The sequence below is a fragment of the Acomys minous genome (genome assembly GCF_964271855.1).
Source record: "Acomys minous genome assembly, chromosome: 10".
In the NCBI taxonomy this organism is placed as follows: Eukaryota; Metazoa; Chordata; class Mammalia; order Rodentia; family Muridae; genus Acomys; species Acomys minous.
The window spans coordinates 7,102,851-7,121,513 of NC_140491.1; the positions used below are offsets into that span (position 1 = coordinate 7,102,851).

General features: G+C 45.3%; 1 protein-coding gene across 2 annotated transcripts in view; it reads right to left on the bottom strand.

The window, feature by feature from the left end:
* Positions 1-622: 622 nt before the first annotated feature.
* Positions 623-18,663, bottom strand: part of FAM114A1 (family with sequence similarity 114 member A1) — a 71,786-nt gene continuing 53,745 nt past the window's right edge. For both annotated transcript variants that reach the window (XM_084799525.1, XM_084799526.1), the window contains 6 exons: positions 15,302-15,393; positions 13,503-13,664; positions 12,270-12,409; positions 8,424-8,496; positions 4,029-4,082; positions 623-2,248 (listed from right to left, as the gene is read on the bottom strand). In XM_084799525.1, the coding sequence (XP_084655651.1) occupies positions 2,132-2,248; positions 4,029-4,082; positions 8,424-8,496; positions 12,270-12,409; positions 13,503-13,664; positions 15,302-15,393 (638 nt within the window). In that variant the 3' untranslated portion in view covers positions 623-2,131. The remainder of the gene's footprint in view (positions 2,249-4,028; positions 4,083-8,423; positions 8,497-12,269; positions 12,410-13,502; positions 13,665-15,301; positions 15,394-18,663) is intronic.

Below are 18,663 nucleotides of genomic sequence, written 5' to 3' on the forward strand. Positions count from 1 at the left end.
AGGCTGGCCTTGAACTTGCTATGTAGCTGATTATGATCTTGAACTTCTGATCTTTGCACCTCACCTCCTGAGTGCTGAGATTAAAGGCACACACCACCATGCATTATGAACTTCTCTTTTGGTTGTATGTGTGGTGTGCACACATATCTGTGCAGTGTGTGTGAGTTGGCGAAGGGTCCACCTTTGCCATCCTCCTTGACGGTTTTTCGTGTTATTTTCTTTTGAGGCTGGTCTCTCACTGGACCTGGAGCTCACCAAGTAGTTAGACTGGCTGGCCAGTGAGCCCCAGGGGAACCCCAAGGATTTTACATGGGTGCTGGCGGTACAAGCTTTCCCAACACTCTTGCCTGCTGAGCCACTGCCCAGCCCTGGTGGCTGAGAGACTGAGTCTGGAATCTAATTCCTTTGAGGTATTTGTTTTTCTTGTATATTTCTAGTTAATGTACAAATCCATCTGATGCGAAGGGAGGGAAATCCAAATCTAGATCCTTTCTTCTGCTCTATACATACGAATTATAGGCTCACAGAAGCAACTGTGATGTTGCCATCAGAGTAATCACCTCCATACTGAACATCTGGAACATTCTAGATGCCAGGAAAGGAGAAACACAACTTTACTTGATTTTTTTTTTTAAACAAGAAGTTTATTTTCCTAGGTTGCAAATGAATTGGCCATATGTTTTTATTTGGTTGTTTCAGGAGACATACAGCTGAAAAAAACAAAACAGACACACAAAAAATGCTACTGAGAATACTCGAACATCGGCTCGGCCCATAGGGAGCAGACAGAGGCAGTGGAGTCTGTCACAGGGTTAAAGCAAATGCAAAGGGAGGTGGTTCTTCCTTTCAAGACTATGCACATCGTTTGCCCTAGGACAGCCACTGGGCATGACTATTTTGAACTCTGCTGGTAGAGATGTCAGTGAGGGTCTGGAACAGAAGCACGGCACAGAGTCCCAACCTGCCAAGAACAGGTGTGGCTCAGAAGAGCCCAACATTGATGCCACTGCTGGCTGCAAGGTCTTCAAAGAATCGTCCTCAATCAGTGGCCAACCCATGTCAGTATTGTCTACCCTTTGCCACTGCCATGTGGGTGATGGGTTTAGCAGGCATTTTTGAAAGGCATGTCAGGGCTTCTACTTTGCTAAAACCTCTTTAATTTTCTATTGAAATACTCCCAAACCTTCTAATTTTGCCATTATACTCTAAACTAAAATACTTTGTCAGGTCAGGTGGGTGAGGTTGTTGTGCACACACCTTTAATCTCAGTATTTGGGAGGCAGAGGCAGGCAGATCTTTGTGAGTTTGAGGCCAGCCTGGTCTATGTAGTGAGTTCCAGGCCAAGCAAGGCTACATAGTAAAACCCTGTCTCAAAATAAATATTCTTTTCATACATATTTTTACCCTACAGGTAATTGGTATATAAAAAAAAAAAGTTCAAGGAGGTTAAAAAATTGTAATAAATTGAAGGGTAGCACATTTTAAGAAACTACCAATTTACTTGGTTCTTCACATGTTTTAAGGTTTAGAAAATGTCTTAGTATCCTAAGATATGTTAAGGATTATTATAAATCATCTTTCAGAACATGTCTCTATTGGAGTGAGATCATATTCCTTTTTGGTAAATATATAGTAGGTGCTCAATAAATCTTGTCACAAAACGAGTGACTACAAAAGATATTTCTATCCTTTTTAAAGACCAAATAAGTAGTGTTACTTTTACTTATGACATTTATGCAACAAAATGAAGTTCACGACAAGAACTTACTTAAAGCCATGTTTTAGAAAAACAGGGTACTGAAAGGTAGGCATTTCAAAGATGGACAAAAATCTAGGGTCTCCCTGTGAATGTCTACACATAGCATGTTTAACCAGGAAAACATGTATTTGTGAACGGAACTGCAAATTGGAGGACAAATTCAATATAACAAGTATAAGTTTAAGTTAACATAAAGAAAACATAATTACTGATAAAACAACCACATACATTAAGAGAAATGATAACTCTGCATTTTCAAAACTGTGCAAAACTGCTTGTAGTGTCCTCAGATAGGTGGCCTGGCCAGTGACGTTGAAGACCATTGGTTGCCTTTAAATGGTTTGTAGTGAAGAGATGTGGTCTGCCATTGAACTAGCTGGACTCTGGCTGGGGCGTGGCTTTCAGACAGGAGGCGTGGATGTGGGAGACCTGCAGTACCGGGAGCAGCAGCTGGAGGGCGTCCTGGACATACGTGGTGCTATTGCAGCCCTGCAAGAAGAAACAAAATGGAGCCCAGGGGGTATTTTCATAGTTCAGGTCCGATGGCTGTCACCATTGGACAGCATTCTTTTTCATTGGAGGAGAGGGAGCACCGTAAAACTACAGCATTATGAAATTGTCAGAATGCCTATGCTGGCAGCAAATGTAAACACATGCTTTCGGATGGAGTGTGCCCAGGTCTTAATTATGTAAATTAACATAAGAACTTCATTCAAAATGAGACAAATCATTTCCATGGGCTTTTAAGGGATGTGAGTGTGTGTATGTGTGTGTGTGTGTGTGTGTGTGTGTGTGTGTGTGTGTGTGTGTGTGTGTGTGTGTATACCCATGACCCAGGATGGCCACTATATTCCACCCCTTTATCAGGTCAACGCCAACACCCTGACATCACAGGACAGAGGACCCACAGCTAATTTCCAGGAAGCTCCACACACAGTGCGCTGGGGGAGATGACTGAAAACGTGGCGAGAGGACCAAGTTTAGGGAGGGCATCTATAGAATGGGAATTTCTCCAGGGCCAGGAAATAATTATCGGGTCTCATATTTGTGGTGCACCAATGAGGTAGGTTAGTGTGCTAATGTACGTGTTTAATCTGGCAGCCAAGACAGAGATTTGGGGTGGGCGACTGAGACTGGAGGCAGAGTCTGCCCCATGTAGCTTGTGCTGCCTTGAGCCTGTCAGTATCCTCCTGCCTCAGACCTCTGCGTGCTGGGATGGCTGGTACCCAGCATCACACTGGCTTTCGAGAAGATGGATTTTTTTTATACTATATTCTGCCTGATTTCCAGAGTTTCTATTAGCTGTGTGTCTGTCCCACTGGAGTCTTTCCTATAGTTCCCACTTTTCTGGCTGACCCATTGTGTGGGTGCTCTAAGCAATGACACTGGCTGCCACCACTTTGTTAATTTTTGTCCCTTGACTTTTATTTTACTTAACAATGAGGCACAATTCCCAGCAATATCGCCATCGGTTCTTAGGTAGCATCTCTAGAGCTTTCCATTGGTGTCTAAATGGGAGGACAATGGCCTGAGCGTCGCTCATGCTCTCTCTGCATCTGCCACTGAGCCCTGTGGCTACCCAAGTGCAAGCGATTGACAGTCTCTAATGGACGAACCTCCTCCACTGGTCACATGCAGAACCCAGTGCTTGTACTCTACGACTAAGCAGGTATCTTGGGCTACCTCCTGTTACGTCATTGGGGTTGTTTTTGCAGAGCCGCAGCAATGTTGGGACGGCCTCCCATGTATGCAGCTGCTCAGGCAGTGAGGCCCTGTCGGGGTTCTACCCTTGTCCCTGAAGGGGCAGACACTGCACATCATTTTTGCTAAGCTGAAACCTAAGACTCTGGTACACTAAAGGTTATCAAGAATGAAGGGAAATGCCATGGTGTTTTTTTTTTTTTCTTTAAGTGAAAGTCACCCGTGGGTAATAACCCTCCATTGCAGCCAATAATCACAGTGCCAAACTTGGCAGCAGAAACGTGCCTCTGCTGGGAGAAAGAACGGCAGGGAATAGCCTGCAAGCTTAGCGTTTCCTTTTATAACCAGGAATTCTTGAAAATTAGGCATTGCTGCTCCACCAGAGGCTCTACAGCTGGCCAAGCTACAGAAATACACACACACACACACACACACACACACACACACACACACACACAGAGGACTGTTACACTGTTGATGATAAGATTTAGAACTTCAATAAGAGAAAGAGAACATAGCTGTAACACTCGCTTTGATTTGGATTACTTTGTCTCTGGGGGCTACTTACCTCCAAAAACACACTATTGATCATGGGGTTAAGGACTTCGGCTTTCTTGTTGCTCTGTGAAAGTGAAAGTATGAAATTGACGGATTAGGGCTTAGCACATCAAATGTAGGACACCGCTTTGTAGAGGGATGTCTTAGAGGAAGCAGAGGAGAAGTGAGCGCTCGCTGTAGACCAGGTGTCCTGCCTGTGCCTTCCTCGTGTGATCGCTAATTCTACCAGCAATTCCAGGACGGGGTTGGTGCTCTGAGAAGCCTAGGTGCCACCTAGATGAAGACATCGTGCCCACAGGCTGAACAACGTACGAGAGTTAACGTCGCTAAAAACATAACCCTGTCTTCCACTTGCACAATGTACCCAACACCATCCTACACCCGGATCAGCTACAGTTACAATGTTGATAGTGAATTCATTGTGATTTTTATTATTGTCTTAAGAACAAAACAAAACTCTCTTTGGTCTTTATGTAGCCCAGACTAGTCTCAAACTCATGATCCTCCTGCATCATGCTTGTAGGGGCTAGCATTATTATTATTATTATTATTATTATTATTATTATTATTATTATTATTTTTGGTTTTCGAGACAGGGTTTCTCTGTGTAGCCTTGGCTGTCCTGGACTCACTTTGTAGACCAGGCTGGCCTCGAACTCACAGTGATCCACCTCTCTCTGCCTCCCCAGTGCTGGGATTAAAGGCGGGCGCCACCACACCTGGCTTGATGTTTTTATTCTTAAGAATTTAATTCTATTTATTTTCAATTATGTGTACACGTGTACATGTTGGTGTGGGGTATATGCATGTGAGTGCAGGTGCTCAGAGGGGGCACTGGATTCTCCGAACCTGTAACTATAGGCAGCTATGATCTGCACTATGTCGGTGTTGGGAACTGAACCCGCGTCCTCTGCAAGAGTTAACCACTGAGTCATCTCTCCGGCCCCTGAGCCTTATCATTATCATCATTATTATTATTATGCCTTCTCAAAATTTCAAGGCAGGTTAAGTCCTTCATTTATTTGTCCTAGCTGTCTAGTCTGTCCGTTATTTCTGTATTCTCTTTGTTCCCTCTCTCTCCTTGCTCCCCGACTTCACCTGGGGACACAAACATGCAGATATAGGCTGTCTACCAGAAGAGCAGCGAGGTGAAAGCATCCTCAAATATAACTCTCAAATAGGCCTGCAGATGCAGGCTTGAGAAAGACAAGTGTGTGTGAGCATGGAGAACAAGCCCCTATTTCAGGCGCCCCAAAACGGAGCTCATCTCTGTCCTCGTTTCCTGACTGCGCTGTCAGTCAGCAAGTCTGCCCAGCCTACTCCAACAACAGTGAATCATTAATGGGGCATCTTCGTTGGCTGGCTTCCCTTGCTGCGTACCTGGAAGGCTCCGTGGCAAACAAAAGCATATGAATTAAATATATCTTTCCCAGAGAAGCCTCCCTTCATTGACCTTACTCTTTAGAGAGTGATGCGAGCCTTCCCCCAAGAAACCACAATGGAGTCTTGTGGGAGGCAGGGGAGAATGTCTTCAAAAAAAAAAAAAAACAAAAAAAAACAAAACTGTCATTTTAGTAAGTAACCAGAAAATCCATTATAGTATTTGCTTTCATGTTTATGTGATTATCAATAAACCTCTAAGATATAATCAAAACAAGGGCAGTAAAATGACATTGGTTTCCAGAATCAATGAGATATGCAAGCAATTTAAACGGAGTCTGGAGAGCAATACCCACTCATTAGCTTCAGGTTATGAAGAGTGGCTGTTTTGGAGAACACAAGCCACGGTGGATGCAAATGATCCACAGGAGCCGCAGATGGGGGAGGGGCGCTTTGTTGTGTGCGGTGGCATTCCCGTGAGCTCCGTTCTAGATGTAGCTTTCACTGTGTCCAAACGGACAACACACATTTGCTGAGTTTTGCACCCGAAAGTGTTTGTACACGCATTTGTGTGTGTCTGCAATTGTAAGTCCAAGCACATTTCCACGTGCTAGAGACTTGGCTCAGCCAATGTAGACCTTGGCTGAGGAACAGACCTCGGCTTGGTCACCCTAGGGCTAATTAACAATACAGAATCCCTGTCCTCGGCTCACACCGACTGACTAAATAAGAATCTGCATTTTAACAAGGTCTCCAGGTGGTTGGGGTGCTCGGTAAGGTTTGGGAAGCACTGTGGTAGAGTTGGGTACATGGAGAAGAAAACACTGTCACAAACATTACCCACTCTGCCTGTTCGACACAAATCGTAGGAAATCCACAGACAACCCTGGGTTATCAAATAGTTGGTTATCTGTCTGATGCCTGATAGGCTGATGGCAGGGAGCTCAGAGACCGCTGGAGAGGCCTGGGTGAATCAGCTCACCTCTCTGGGACATGGGGGTCCTCAGCTAGTGAACTGTAGGAAGCAAGGAGATGCAGCAGACGAGCTTGGAACCTGAAGAGATGAGGCTAGCCCTTGTGTTTGCGAACCCACCATTCCCACTAAAGCCCGTCATCCAGGAGCTTGGAGTATAGGAATGTGATTCCATATCAATACATCAATGGCTTACAGACATGTATCAATGGTTTACAGACATGTATCAACGGCTCCCGTCTCCCCATCACTCTGGTTACAGACAATGATGCACCATTGCTGAGAGGCTAAAATTAGATAAAGCCCATGACAGGACAAGTAAACCAGCCTCCTTGACAGCAGAGTGGGTTGGTGGCCTCCAATTCATCCTTTATCCATAAAGTCACTTACAGGAGGATGGGGGACAGATATCCCATTTCTTTTAAGAATGGCTTTTTTTGTCTACAGTGCAGTTACACCCCAGGAGCTAGGTAGTCTGCGTGCCACGATCCTGTTCCCCAGTCACTTCTGAGTGACACCAAGGTGGACACCTGATCATGACCCATGCTGGTGGTTTTTCTGAAACTTCTCACCCAGAAAAATGGAATGTGAAAGGAGACATATCTTAGCAATGTTTCAGAAACGGTGTGAATGAACTCTATTGTGCGGTCCCCAAAGCTGTTCACAGCCTCCCACTGACTTCCATAAATCCACCCCCTCCTTTATTGGAGCCATTTATAACCCACTCCTAGAGGTGAAAGAGAGAGCATGGCCCTGGTTTCAGGCTTCCAGGCATCCCTAGAAAACTGTACATTGCAATTGTAAATGCCCTGACTAAAACCTGATTCCTGTGTCTCTGGGGAAGAGAGTCAGAACTTGCATGTAGGGACTTTAAAAGAAAAGCAGGAGCTGGGCGGTGGTGGCACACACCTTTAATCCCAGCACTCAGGAGGTAGAGGCAGGTACGTCACTGTGAGTTCGAGGCCAGCCTGGTCTACAAAGTGAGTCCAGGACAGCAAAAGCTACACAGAGAAACCCTGTCTCGAAACAACAAACAAACAAAACAAAACACAAAAGAAGAAAGAAAGAAAAGTAAAAAGGGGAGAGGAAAAGCTTCCTACTTGCTTCCTCCTGCCCCACTAAGGAAGGGCTTTTTAAAATGACTGACTTCTTTCTCCTCCTGTGTATATGTGTGTAGTGTGGGGGAATCACACATGTCTGCATGTGTGTGAGGGTGGGTGCACGTGTGTGCACATGTGTATGGAGGCCAGAGGTTGATGTCCTGTGTCTTTGCCAATCACACTCTACTTTATTTACTGAGACACGGTCTCTTGCCGAGCCGGGAGCTAGCCAATTTGGCTACTCTAGCTAGCCAGCTTGCCCTAGTGGGGGCAGCAGGGCGGGCCTAATCTCCCCCCAAAGCACTGAGATTACAGGCAGGTTCTGAGAATCTGAACTTAGATTCTCACCCACGTACATCAGATCCTTTGTCTACTAAGCCATCTCCCCAGCCCGCAAGGACTACCTGGACAGAAAAGGGTGCATCCTGGATCTGTAACCAGAAGCCACACATTGAAAAAAAAAATGTAGTTTTCAAAGCTATTGTCCTGAGAACAGAAAAACTCAGGTATTCATTGACAGCACTTTTTTTTTCTTTTGAAACTCTTATCACACATGGCTTATAAGACCGAGGGCAATGGTGAATGATAATATTTAAAGTTAATTATTTTTAATAGAGATGCTTGAGTTGTGTTATCATAGATAATACGCAGTGGACAGGAGCCTTCATCTGACACCATTTCTTTTGATACAAGAGTAAAGTGAGGTCCACGCAGGTCTGATGACTCACCTAACAGCTCAGATGTCTGAGACTGTGGAACAGAGTCTACAGCCCAGACAGATGAGAGTCCTAGGCTAATGGTGCTTAGAGAGACGACCTCAGCCTGATTTTAGAAAACAGCACAGCACAGCTCTACTTATGGAGTTGTGCCAATAGGTGTCATATTCCTGACTTTTCCTCACAGCTCTACTTCCCTCAACAATGTAAGAAAGTGGTCCAAACTGTACTCTTACCCCGACAGTGGTTAAAGAATGTGTAAACTTCTTTGATAAGGAGGCCACTTCATTGCACATTGCTGTGGTTAATCTGGAATAAGAAAACAAAAAAAGAGGTTTGGGGGGTTTCCTATAAAGCAAAGCAGTTTAACCCTCATAACAATTATTGGCAGGAATGGCACTATACCACCAAAAGGACAGTGCACAAGTTTGAAGTCACTCTACAGAAATGAGCAGTTTTCCTCAACAGTCTTCCATGATTCACAGTTTTCTTTCCATGTTTAATTAAGGAATAATTAATTTGCCCTCCTTTTAGAATCAAAGCCATGTGCAGAGAAATATCAGGCTTGAGTGTCATTTTCATATGAGTGGAAACTCAGGCCAGGTGGCTTTCCTACAATATCTGGGTCATTTTGGAATAATGGATGTCCACTGATGCACTTATTCACATGCCATCTAATGACTAAACTGTAGCCTGCCAAGTAACCTGCATGGGACATACAGTGGTTAGTGTAGAAAGGTGATTAAAACTCAGGCATTTCACACACTTGTGCACACACACAAACATACTCTCTCTCTCTCTCTCTCTCTCTCTCTCTCTCTCTCATACACACACACAGGCACATATACACATACATACATGCACACATGCACAAATGCACACACACTTGAATACATGCACACGCACGCACGCGCGCGCGCACACACACACACACACGGATGCATGTACATACGCACATATATACACGCATACACCCCTTTTGGTGCTGGGGCACAACACAGGGTCTTGGGCATATTCCACAAGCACTCTACCCCTTCCTTCCCCTCTTAGCACTGTGTCACTATGTGGCCCAGACTGACCTGCCTTGAGTCACAGGACATCCTCCTGCCTCAGCCTACAGAGAGGGGACATGCTCCACCACTTCCAGTTTCTCTCTATCCTGATTACATCTTTACTATTTGTCTCAAAATAACGATCTCCTGGAAAATGTCTTAGAACATCTCAAAATTCAAACTTTTCTTTGGTCATTCTACTTCTAAGTCTTTACCCCAAGAAAATAAAGCAAGCAAGAAAAAGTTAATCAGAATGTTTATCCTAACACCATAGATGACAAAAACTGAAAACAATATAATTGCCAAACAGTGTGTATTGTGTCTGATTTTCTCCTAACAATGAGAGTGCATGATTTAATAGTGACTAAAATGCTATTAGAAAATCATAGATTAAAAAAAATGATAGATCCAGATTAAGAATATGCATGTTAGGAGAGCTACTGAAGTCAGTGAAAGATGTTCTTTTTTCCTTTTGTTGATAGATAGGGACTCTATCTAACCTATATATTCAGGGTTCTCTCTCTCTCTCTCTCTCTCTCTCTCTCTCTCTCTCTCTCTCTCTTTCTCTCCCTCCCTCTCTCCCTCCCCTCTCTCTCTGTCTCTCTTTGTCTTTCTGTGTGTGCGGGCACTTATATGTGCATATGCCACATGTTAGGAGAATAAGTTGTGTGTTTATGTGTGTGTAGAAGCCAAAGGTCAACATCTGAGCCTTCCATAACCTTCCCAACCTTATTTTTTTGAAACAAGATCTGTCATTGAACTCACAGGCTTGGCTAGACCGGCCAGCAGCAAGCCCCAGGGATCCCTCTGTCTCCACCTCCCCAGCTCTGAGGTTACAGGTGCCAGCAACCCTGTCTGGTTTTTGTTTTGTTTTGTTTTTGTATGGCTGCTGGGGATTGAAGTCTGGTACTCAGGTGAACACTGAAAGTTCTTTACTGAATCAGTCATCTCTCAAGCCCCTCACTCCTTCTGTATGTTGCTGGGAAATAGACCTAGGACCCCCCCATCTGCGAGACCAGCCTTGCCACTGAACTACATCCCCAGGCCTGTGTATTAGGTTTGATGAACTATTTCTCTATTTGAAATTTATCTGAAGAACTCATCATGAGCAAGGCCAGAAGACAGCAGAGGACCATGCTGTGAGTGCATGCTGTGTGTGTATGCTGTGTGTGCATGCTATGTGTGCATGCTGTGTGTGCATGCTGTAAATGCATGCTGTGTGTGCATGCTGTGTGTCCATGCTGTGTGTGCATGCTGTGTGTCCATGCTGTGTGTGCATGCTGTGAATGCATGCTGTGTGTCCATGCTATGAGTGCATGCTGTGTGTGTGCATGCTGTGTGTCCATGCTGTGTATGCATGCTGTGTGTCCATGCTGTGTGTCTATGCTGTGTGTCCATGCTGTGTATGCATGCTGTGTGTCTATGCTGTGTGTCCATGCTGTGTATGCATGCTGTGTGTCTATGTTGTGTGTCCATGCTGTGTATGCATGCTGTGTGTCCGTGCTGTGAGTGCATGCTGTGTGTCCATGTTGTGTGTCCATGCTGTGTGTGCATGCTGTGTGTCTATGTTGTATGTCCATGATGTGTGTGCATGCTGTGTGTCCATGTTGTGTGTGCATGCTTTGTGTGCATGTTGTGTGTCCTTGGGCAGGTGGCAGGAGGACACCCACTGAATTGACTGGCCAGCTGGGGGTCAGTGAAGCTTGATGAGGTTGGATAAACAAGGGAATTAGAAGGAACTACACCGAGCAAGGTGCCAGGATGTACATCTGGGGACTTCTGAACCTTAGCCCTCTTCCTGAAAGACACAGCCGCTCCTAGACACTATCTTCCCATTGATTTTTCTTTTTTCCTTCCATATGCTAAAAACTATGCCGGGTGTGGTAGTGCACGCCTTTAATCCCAGCGCTTGGGAGGCAGAGGCAAGTGGATCGCTGTGAGTTCGAGGACAGCCTGGTCTACAAAGAGAGTCCAGGACAGCCAAGACTACACAGAGAGACCCTATCTCAAAAAAACAACAACAAAATAAAACAAAAAAGTATACTATCTCTCTAGAATTATCACATAATATGTAATTTCCTTCGAAGTACATAATTGACCTTGTCAGGTGTAGCAAAGTTAGTGAGCTGGCAAGTGGACATGGCTAGTGAGTGGCGTGTGTGTGCCCCCCCACCCCCCCCACCCCCTCACCCCCCGTGTACTTTCTTGGGGGCTGCTTTGGCTTTCTTGTTTTAATAATAATGAAGGGGTATTTGGGTATCTTCAGCTAGTCCACGTCATAATACATAATTATACACATAAAAGTTAATTACTTATTCTTAGCACTGTTTTCTGTTTTCAAGAAGATTCCACACCAACTGTTTTCATGTGTTCATATATATATAGATATCTACACTTCTGTATATTTGTGTTTGCACAACACTAGATAAACTAATAGCAACAACAACAACTGCTTATTAAAGAACATAAACTACAAAGTACGACGCAGGGACGCAGCGCACAGTGAGCTGTCTTGCTTTAGCATTGCCAGAGAACAGACTGCGCAGGGCAGGTAAAGTCGCTGAAAAGGGTGGCGTGTGCTTGCCTATTTCTGCGCAGGTGGCTGAGAAGTTACATTAGAGAGTCGTTTCTCTGTTGGTGTGGTATGAAAGAAGAGTTGCCCTCGATATCCTGTGCTTTGAAGATTTTGATCTATTAAAATAAACATGTCCACACCTCTGAATGATTTAGTGTCTCTTCTTAAATCTTGCAAACAACTCTGACGTATTATTATTATTATTATTATTATTATTATTATTATTATTATTATTATTACTATTATTATATTGCAGAAAAACCTATTTCCTAAGGGAGTCCTTATTTCTTAAAATGACCATAGAGTATTGGACCAATTGACAGGAAAATCTAAATCTTCAGTTGTTGAGTATATGCGTATGTGCATTTGAATGGCACACACATGTGCACACACATGTACACACACACACACACACACACGCAATTTAAAAAGTAAGAATTAAAAGCGCCATTAACTTAATCAGAACTTTTGCTTGGTCTTGAGCTGGTTTTTCCTCTTCTTGTCCATGAAGAATTAACTCTGCAACCTTATGAAGTTGCTCGATGCAGCGAGCAGTTACCTCAGCCAGGCTTTCGATAGATAACATGTACACTTCCTGAAACAAACGCACACAAGAGAATCACTCCCTAAGCAACCTCTTCTCAAAACTTCCTGTCATACTAAAAGCAGGACATGACTCGAAGCACATACGGTGTTTACTAGGCTGCACCCTGGCCCGCAGATGCTGTAATCCTGTATCCAGGTTTAATTCAAAGGGTGGGGGTGATGGGGGGGGGGATCGGTAAAGTGCTCTTGCTGAGTTTGCATCCTCAGCACCCACATAAGGGCTGCATGTCTTTCTCCCCAGGATTGGAGGACGGAGACAGGTTGGCGTTTGGCCACAGCCAATTGCTGAGCCCCAGGTTCAGTGTGTGACCCTGACTCAAAAGAATAAGATGGGAAACAACTGAAGAGGAGGTGCAAAGTCAACCTCTGGTCTCCCACACAAAGACAAACCATGCATGCCAAATATATGCACGTGTGTGTGTGTGTGTGTGTGTGTGTGTGTGTGTGTGTGTGTGTTGCCATTAAATGGCACTGCTGCCAGGTCCCCAGAGATGGGACAAACACATGTGTCCTTAGCAGTCAGAGTGATGCTGGGAGCACAGTAGGCAGGTGGTGAGCAAGGTGTGTGGACAGGAAGATGCATGGAGGCACTCCAGGGGACCTTTTTCCTTGGGGTAATCTACTTTAGTCACTTTAAAATTAGAATTCAGCATAAGAAGCAATTACCGCAGATGACTTCTGGAGCTCAGGCAGGACATAAAGTACACACACGTGAGCGTATTAAACCGCAGGAAAGAAGCCACCGCAATGAAAGAGGGCTTCAAACGCCTCATTAGCGAGGGAGCGTAAAGACAATTTATAGTAGCAAATTTGCATATAAGATGGAAATTTACTGTAAAGATAAATCAATTATGTTCTGGAAGATCTCTCTGGTTTTTAAGTGATAAAGTTATGGAGAAAAAGCTGCAAAAATCTATGCTGAGACATAAATCGCCTTGGAATAGAGACTGGATTGTCTATTTCATTTCTTACTCTTTAGGATGTAGGTCACGGTGTAAATGCCAAGAGGGTCCCCCCACTTTACATGGGGGGTGCTAGTAAAATTATCATAGGTAACTAGGGCGGATGCAGGGGGATTTTACCTCTACGGTTTTAGTTCCTGTTCCCCCCACTTTGTCTTCTTTGGGTTCTTCCGCTTTCTCTTCCTTTTCTTCCTTCCTCTCTTCCTCCTCTGACCCTTTGGCCACATCTATTGACACGACGTTTTGATCCTCTTCCACCCAGTCGTGAGCTTTCCTCATGGCCTGCAATGGGCCCAGCCAAGCAATGCATTTACCGTGGGAATGTGAAGACCCAGTCATTTCAACCTGGACCCTCCAGGGAGGATGTGTAGGGACATTCCTTATGCTTATGTGGCAACCTTGCAACTATATGTAATAAGTATATTATATATAAATATCTTATATATATAGTATAGGGGAAAGGGTGAAATGAAAGTATATAGGGCACATCGAAGAGCCTGAGAACTTTAAAAACAGCATTTTAAAATGATATTCAGATGAGAATAAAAATGACAGATGACATAAAATCTCCAGCGTATTTTTCATGTTTCATGACCAGCAGTAAAAGAGGAACTGTACTTATTCTTGTACAGGCCAGGAATTAGTAAAAAGGTCATGACAGAACCAAATTTCCTCACGTGGTGGCTTTCCTAAAGTCCTTATCATCTCAAGACGACGGCTTTGCTCCTTCTGATTCCTGGTGGGCCCTCCAACCTTTAGGGGAGCAGAGGCCTGGCACTACCAGGAGTGTAACACAAGCAACCGGCTACAAAATTGTGGCTAGTCAGAGACTTCAGAGAGCATCTTCCCCATGGGGCTCTTGCTTCCTGAATTCAGAGAAAGAGTAGACTTATCCAGAGCTCGTTGGATCCTTTTGTTTGCTTAAGTAGAAATTGTCGCTCATCTTAAGGTAAACTGGCTTACCTAAAAGCCTGTGCCAAAGTTTAGCATGTCCGAATGTTGAGAGGTAATCTAAGAGCTATCAGATTAGGAGAAAGACACCCTAAAAAAGTCCTCTTCAAGGGATAAAGGCTGGCCTATGCAACCGAGACGCCCCCACACTCCCCTCCAGGCAGTGGCCGGTGCTGCAAGGAGATGGATGAGGCAATTGCACGTTGCTGACCTGCCAGATCAGTGACCCCTGATAGAGAGAAAGAAATTACTCATCTCGCTGCCTCTATGCCTCACTCTGCCCTTTCTTCACCCATTCTAACAGATGAGCGCCTGTGCAAACCACCTCCAGGGAAGGTTACAGGAAAGAGGAACAGGAGAGGGAGAGAGAAAACATTGCATAGGTTTGAGTAATTAATGGTCAGTGTCTTAAGAAATCTCACTGGCGAGGCCTGTACTGACTCGCAAATGCACTGTGGTGTTGGCGATCTGGACCGCCAAGCTCGCCTGTGCTAAGATGTGGTGGGGCAGCGGCAGCCCAGGCGAGGGGGAAGGTATGAGTGGCTCTCATTTCTCCAAAACTAGCCTGGCTCTTTAAGAAGCAGGGGTTGGGTTGGGAGGGTAGTGTGGGGGGGGGGGAGGCGGCTCTGAAAAAGTCCCATGATTCCCCCTCACCTCACTTTGAAGCAAAACCACCCTCTGCCAGGACATTCTATTTCACTGTGAAAGGGAACTGAATTTTTCAAGGTCACAAGAGTAATTACCAGTAAAATTACAGAATGAGGATCTCAGGAGTCTCGCATCTGCTGTGTTGCCTCTGCAGATACTAATTACTGACCTCCGACTCCCCTTCCCCCCTGCCCCGCTATGCTGGAGGGGTTTGGTGTTTTCTATTTCATGTGGATCTGAGATCCTGTCTCCACAGTCCGCCCCCCCCTCCCTTTTTTTTAAAAGACCAGACCAAAGACACAGAATGGGTCGGTTCTGACCTTATTGAGTTTGTCAGGTGTGGCGGCGACGTGTAGTTCAAACAGGAGCTCCGTAAGCATGCTGGCGAACTCTCTGCCCTTTTCCTCCAGACCTGGAAACAGGACGTGGCAGAAGTAAGCGGGCGTGATTTATTTATTTTCCACCCTCTGGAATGCGGCAGCTCCCCTGACTTTGCAGCCTGCACTCAGGGTAGACTGAGAGGCTGTGTGGCAGTGCGCCCCAGGCCGCCTGGGAAGATGGGTGTCATGTCTTCCATTGGGGGAACACAACAGGGAAGCAGCAGACTGCCTGCAGAGGCTGCCAAGGCCTAGCTGCTCATCTCTGGTACCAGGGCACCTCTAGGTTGGCTCCGAGACAACAGAAGGAGGAAGGGGCCCTTGTGTACCTTGGGACCACAGCTATAGGGGCACATAGCTAGTTGCCAAAAGAATGGCCGGACAGTTCCATGGCCTGTGCCAGGCCTCCGATCCCTGGTCCTCAGAATGTGCTTGTGTTTCACACAGCAGCTCTGGCGATGCCTGCTGAGGAAGGCCTCAGGGCTGAGTGAGCAGCATTCTCAGTAGGGTGGGCACGCTGATATAACACCATCTCTCTGGAGAAATTTCCTAAGGTTCTCTAGAACACCTGTGTGGTGTTCTCAGCCTGCAAGCTATCTAAGGACAGAGAAGAGTTTTAACTCACTCCTGACACAGTGTCTGGAACGTAATAGGTGCTCATGAAAATATCGTTTGAATTGATAATCTATTAAAGTTTCATAGGGTATAATATTTGTTATATAGTATAATTATGTATCGTAAGATAAAAATAAGTATTTCCGGTAGGCAACAGAGATCTTTAAAAGCTACAGTGTCACTTCTCTCATTTGTATCCTCGAGACAATGCATCTTCAAGTTTGCAACAGGTGCTGGAGTGTTGATTCCCTAATGGGTTTATTCGCCCTCTTGGGGGAGGGGAGAGTAAAAGCTTCATTAATCTCACCTGATCTCATGTGTGCAAAGCCCTCTGTGAAGAAGATACTGGGCTAATGGCAGAGCCCAGGTGTACCTCTGGGGAAAGCTAAGCCGTGTGAAAAATACTGTACCTAACACTTGCCTGGATGTCCTAGCTTCAGGTCTATAGAACAAGGTTAATCGGCAGCTCATAGCAGCGGGGCTGTGGGTCCTTGCAAAGTTTTGATCTCTTAGGGTCTATATTCTCACAAGGGAGACAGGCTAATAAACAAACAGATGGTGAACAAAGCATTTGTGTCCAGTGGTGAGTTTTACGGAGAAACATAGATCATGAGAGAAGGATGTGGGGTAGCTAGACCTTAGACATTTTATTACAAGGCTCTCTGTCTTTTTGTTTCTATGTGTATGAGTGCTTGATTGTATGTATGCATGTATGTTTGTATGTATGTATATCATGTGCATGCCTCATGACCGCCAAGGCCAGCGGAGGCCAGAAGAGGATGTTGGCTGTGAGCGCAGTTGGTGCCGGGATTTGAACCCAGGTCCTCTGCAAGAATAGCAAAGAGAGTTGAGGAATTTTTAGAAGAAGGTGCCGTAGTCTAAATGCTCGTTTCCCTAAGCTCATATGTTGTCACCTGATCGTGAGGGTGACAGTATTGACAGCTGGGCTTTTTTGTCATGAATAGGTAAGTGCCATTTTAAAGAGTCCCCCAGAGGGCTGGCTGGCTCCACTCCCATGGGAAGACACAACTAGAGGATGCTGCCTGTGACCCAGAGATGGACCCTGATAGACACCAGATCTGCCGGCACTTTGATCTTAGACTTCCCTCTGAACAGTAAGGAATAAGAGCCTGTTATTTGTAAGGTACAGTGTGTGTTTGTGACGGCAGCCTGAACAGGTCAGCCTGGGAGGGAAGCTCTGAAGAAATAAATGCACATTTAAAGGTGGGAGCCTCCTGAAGCATCTGTGTTCTGACTTAGTGTCAGTCCCCACCGAATACATGTAAAATCTTTGTGTGTGCGTGTGTCAGTGTGGTACAGAATGATTCACTTGCACACATTTTCCCATTTTTTACAAACAGTTCTACAGTGTTTTATTTGGCTCATAGGTAACTGAAAAGGGAAAGATGGAGTTGAGGGTGTAGCTACCACCCGAGGACAGCCTCAGAGGTCAGGGGAGGAGTGTTCTAGCAGCCTGGCAGTGGCAGGAAAAGTCGGGCAGGAAACAAGAGGGGAGGCCAATGTGGCTGCCGTGGACTGAGTGAAGTGTGTGTCCTGGGAGTAGATATCGCCAGCTGCCTTACCTCAGGATGAAACAGGCTTCCTACACAGTGAGAATGGGACTCCATTGGCCAAGTCAGGGGAGTAGGGAGGAGGAAGAGGTGGGCTTGGGGAAGGAGATTCCACTAAGAGCACCTGGGCAAGGCCTCATGCTGGAACGGCCTGGTCTCCTCTGTCTCCTGTGAGGCTGCGATGCAGGGCAGGAGCCCTTGGCTGAGACCTGCAGGTGGGGTTCCACTCCTGTCCCACCCCTTAACCTCTGGGGCCAGAAGCCAGTCAGCAGGCAGCTGCAGCTTCCCTCTCCCAACTCTGCCAACTGGGGGATAATAAAAGTCACCCTCCGTCCTTTTGTTACATGTTATTTTGCACTTTTGGAGGGTTGCTAGGGACCAAATCCAGGAACCTACGTCCTGCTGAGCCAGCGTCCTCCCACCGACCTACTCCCAACTCCATGCTTCCCGTCTTAGTTACTACAAGACCCAAACACAACAAATCTGACTTGTTTTGTAAAAATGGAAAACCATGGAAATGAATTGTTGAGCACTATACTGACGCGGAACACAGAGGATTAAATATATTTGCTGGGAATTGACAGTAAATCAGAGCTAAGTGCTTCAGGAGGCTCCAGCTTTTAAATGTGCATGAATTCTCCTAAACATATAGACCAGTAAATTTTAGCATGCATTTCAGGGGAGATCACTAGAAATAGATTAAAAAAAGAGAGAGAGAGATGATAGATAATACATGTTGCAACAAAGACTCCTCTTCTCAGTCTGTATGTGTGGCCAGGTGGCTAAGAGAACTTCGGTAAGGTAATGAAAGCAGAAAATGGACCTTAGGATCTCACAAGCATGGAAAAGCAAATTACAGAGCCATGGCTCCGGGATGAGGCTACAGTGAGCTAGAAAGACAGCTGCAGAAGCTTGATATTAAATCTATGTAGAGGAGGGCAGCTTATTATTATACTTTCTGAGACTACCAAATAAATTATTTAGTTGTTAGAGGTTTTTAGGAACATAAGGGCACTTATAAGGAAAGAAAGAAAGAAAGAAAGAAAGAAAAACTGGTGAAAATGCTTAGGTTTCTGTTAGAATATTGCTTTAGGATTTTTTTCCCCTTCATGTCCCACT